This window comes from Cryptomeria japonica, chromosome 10 (genome assembly GCF_030272615.1).
Source record: "Cryptomeria japonica chromosome 10, Sugi_1.0, whole genome shotgun sequence".
NCBI lineage: Eukaryota > Viridiplantae > Streptophyta > Pinopsida > Cupressales > Cupressaceae > Cryptomeria > Cryptomeria japonica.
Window position 1 is genome coordinate 776,186,662 of NC_081414.1, and position 2,893 is coordinate 776,189,554.

Here is a 2,893-nt window from a genome sequence, read left to right on the forward strand (position 1 = left end):
ATTGAGTTTCCCTTTTATGCGCTTATAACGTTTAGAAACGCTATAGTATGCATAGAGAATGATAGAGAACTGATTCATAACCATGATCTGATAATTACTACGGACCTGATAATTCATATTCAGAAAACATGGTACGGTATGGTATGTGTTTGATTTAAGACTCCTTCATTTTGCAGGCTAAGAGATCATATCTGTAAGGGATTCCGGTTTTCTAACCCTGAAGTTCCAGTCCTCGGAGGAGAAAAGAGGAGCCATCTCATAATATCATTCTCGGGACTAATTGCTGGCCTGAGTAGGAAACCAATACGATCTGGGTCAACTACAATAGTAACTGCAAGATCAATTTGCAAACCCTAAATAGAGTGTAGGAGAATCTAAAGGATGTTGCAGGGAAATATTATGTTTAAGGAAGATGAAAAGAATTGGATTATTGATGTGAGAGAGAGGATTACAGGTGTCCCCACCAGTAACTGCATGACAGGGTCAGGGTACTCTGGTGTGACGATAAACAGGGTCCCCAAGTTTCTGTTGTTTCTAAGGAAGGAAGCCTACACTCCTAGGGTCGTCCACCTTGGCCTTTATCATCATCTGATAGCGCAGCCTGTGTCTCATACGGAGCGCCTCAAAGCAGAAGCAACAGAGAGAATGGCACGCAGGCTACCCGAGCAAGAGGAGCACTTGCATTTAGATGAAGCCGTCGCACGCATTGTATGTGAAATTAGAGGGTGCTATGAAGAACAGTCTGAGTACAAGGACGAAACTGTGGCCACGATTTTCACTTTGGACGGGTGCTTCATTTTAGAAATCTTGAAAGTGTTGGGTGCTAGACAGCAGCGGCAACAACAGCGAGAGGAGCAACACCACCCTATTTTCAACAGTAACAGGGTCAAATCCTGTCAATTTGATGTGCTAAGTGATTTTCTGATGCTTGAAAATCAAATCCCCTTGATGGTCCTGATAAAGTTATTGGAAATGGAAATAGGCTCAGAAGCAGAAGCCAAGAAAGAGCTGCTGAGATTACTGTGCACCAGTATTATTCTTGTAACTCACCCTTTCTTGCCAAATTGGCTTAACAGACCAATTGAAGAACGCCTGAAGGGATTTGAAGATCTTGAGAAATATCAACATATTTTGGGCCTATTCCAGAGTCTAGCTGTTGAAGACCCAAGGGATCCAGAAGAAACAGGGCCCAATGAACCTAACAAATTTCGCCTTGCAATTCAATGCTTCTTCCTAAAGCTGATAATCAGACATAAAAGGACAAGTCGTCATCATCAAACCCTCGTGGCCTGTGCCAGAGATCTACAAATCGCAGGAATGAAGTTCAGAAATTACTATGGAGTTCCATCTCATGGAAAGATGGCATTCGAAAGGAGTACCCTTTTGCTCTCCACAATTTGGATCACAGACAGTACAGAAGTGATTTTAAGAAATTTGATGGCCCTGGAGGTCTGCCAGGGCTTTACTGTTATCTCATATTATGCATATCTGCTGAATAGTTTGGTGGAGTCCGAAGCAGATGCTGCTTTGCTGAGGAGGGCGGAAATTATCCAAAGCTCCATGGGCACGGACAAAGAAGTGGCAGGCATGTTGAATAATCTTGGCAAGGGAATCAATTTCGATTCATCTGATGATCCCTTCATGAACTTGAAGGTGGAGATAAATCAGTGGTATCGAAGCAATTTGCTGGTCCAGATAAGAGAATATAAATACAAGCATCCAAGGCTCTGGTCCAATATGTCAATCCTTTGGGGCCTCGTGGTTTTGGTATCTGCTGTGATACCTAGCCTCGTCAGTATATGGAAGACCATATGGCCACACTTATTTAATAGTGCTAGCAAACGTTAATTTAACAAGTTTGTCTTAATTCGCTACTCCTAATAATTTGTTTTCTCCAGAATTTATATTGTTGTAACGGTAGAAACTGCAATTTCTAAATAGTGCACATGCATTATTTGGATCTAAATTGAGGTATATATTTTATTTAAATGTTATATTTTGTAAAAAGTCAGTAGAAAATATAGACCTCTTTTATATTAAAATATGGTAAATTGGTTGTAAATGATTATTTATTAATCATATGATTATGTGTACACAATATCAATATATTAGTCTTATTTGTGTAATTTTGATCATTTATCAAATCTAATCTTATATGATATTGATCTAAATTATCAATCAAAACAAGGCCATGTCCATGGGTGTGGTGTCTACTCATAGTCATGATTTTGATCCACGTAAATCTAAAATCAAAACCAAACACTTAGTTTACTAGGTTTATCATATAGTATGGTCCCAAGCCATCTTTGTACAAATGTTTGCACTTTAGTGTTATGTTAATGTATAAAACGACATTTATTGCACTCACTTTGATAATGCTAGGATTATGACAATCATTACTCAAACAAAAAAATGAATCTATGTTTAATACCAAAATCAATCAAAGAATCTAATCACACCCATCCTACAACATGTGAATAATGTAGCAATAAATTAAATATTCATGTGCATTTTGAAACTTGCTATATATGAGGGTATAACAAATACCACTAGCTTGCTAAAAATATATTAACAGTTTGTGAAATAATATTGTTATCTAGTAGTCTACTTTTTAATAAATATAGAGGCCATAATTTAGTGTTACATCCCTCTTGTTCTCTTATAGTTTGTTATGTTTTAAAGGATTGATATGTGATGTTATTTAATATCGTTGAACTATGATTTAGAATGCATATATGAATGATTTGGTTTTAAAAACCATTAAATTATAATGAGATGTTTAATAATCTTTATACATGCTAGAGCTAATGATGAGATTTCAGACTAAATACCTTGTTTTGACCTAGTAGATGCAAGGAAATTCATCATCCTCCGAGAAGGGAAGGAAGGTATC

At 37.2% G+C, this 2,893-nt stretch overlaps 1 protein-coding gene across 1 annotated transcript; it reads left to right on the plus strand.

Annotated features, from left to right (window-relative positions):
• The first annotated feature begins 381 nt into the window (after positions 1 to 381).
• LOC131076055 (putative UPF0481 protein At3g02645) lies at positions 382 to 1,848 on the plus strand. Its single transcript, XM_058013082.2, has one exon. The coding sequence runs from the start codon at positions 382 to 384 to the stop codon at positions 1,846 to 1,848; it is 1,467 nt and encodes a 488-aa protein (XP_057869065.2).
• The last annotated feature ends 1,045 nt before the right edge of the window (positions 1,849 to 2,893 follow it).

Excerpts from the sequence above, each read along its gene's own strand:
- LOC131076055 (XM_058013082.2), top strand. The coding sequence starts at position 382 with ATGTTGCAGGGAAATATTATGTTTAAGGAAGATGAAAAGAATTGGATT.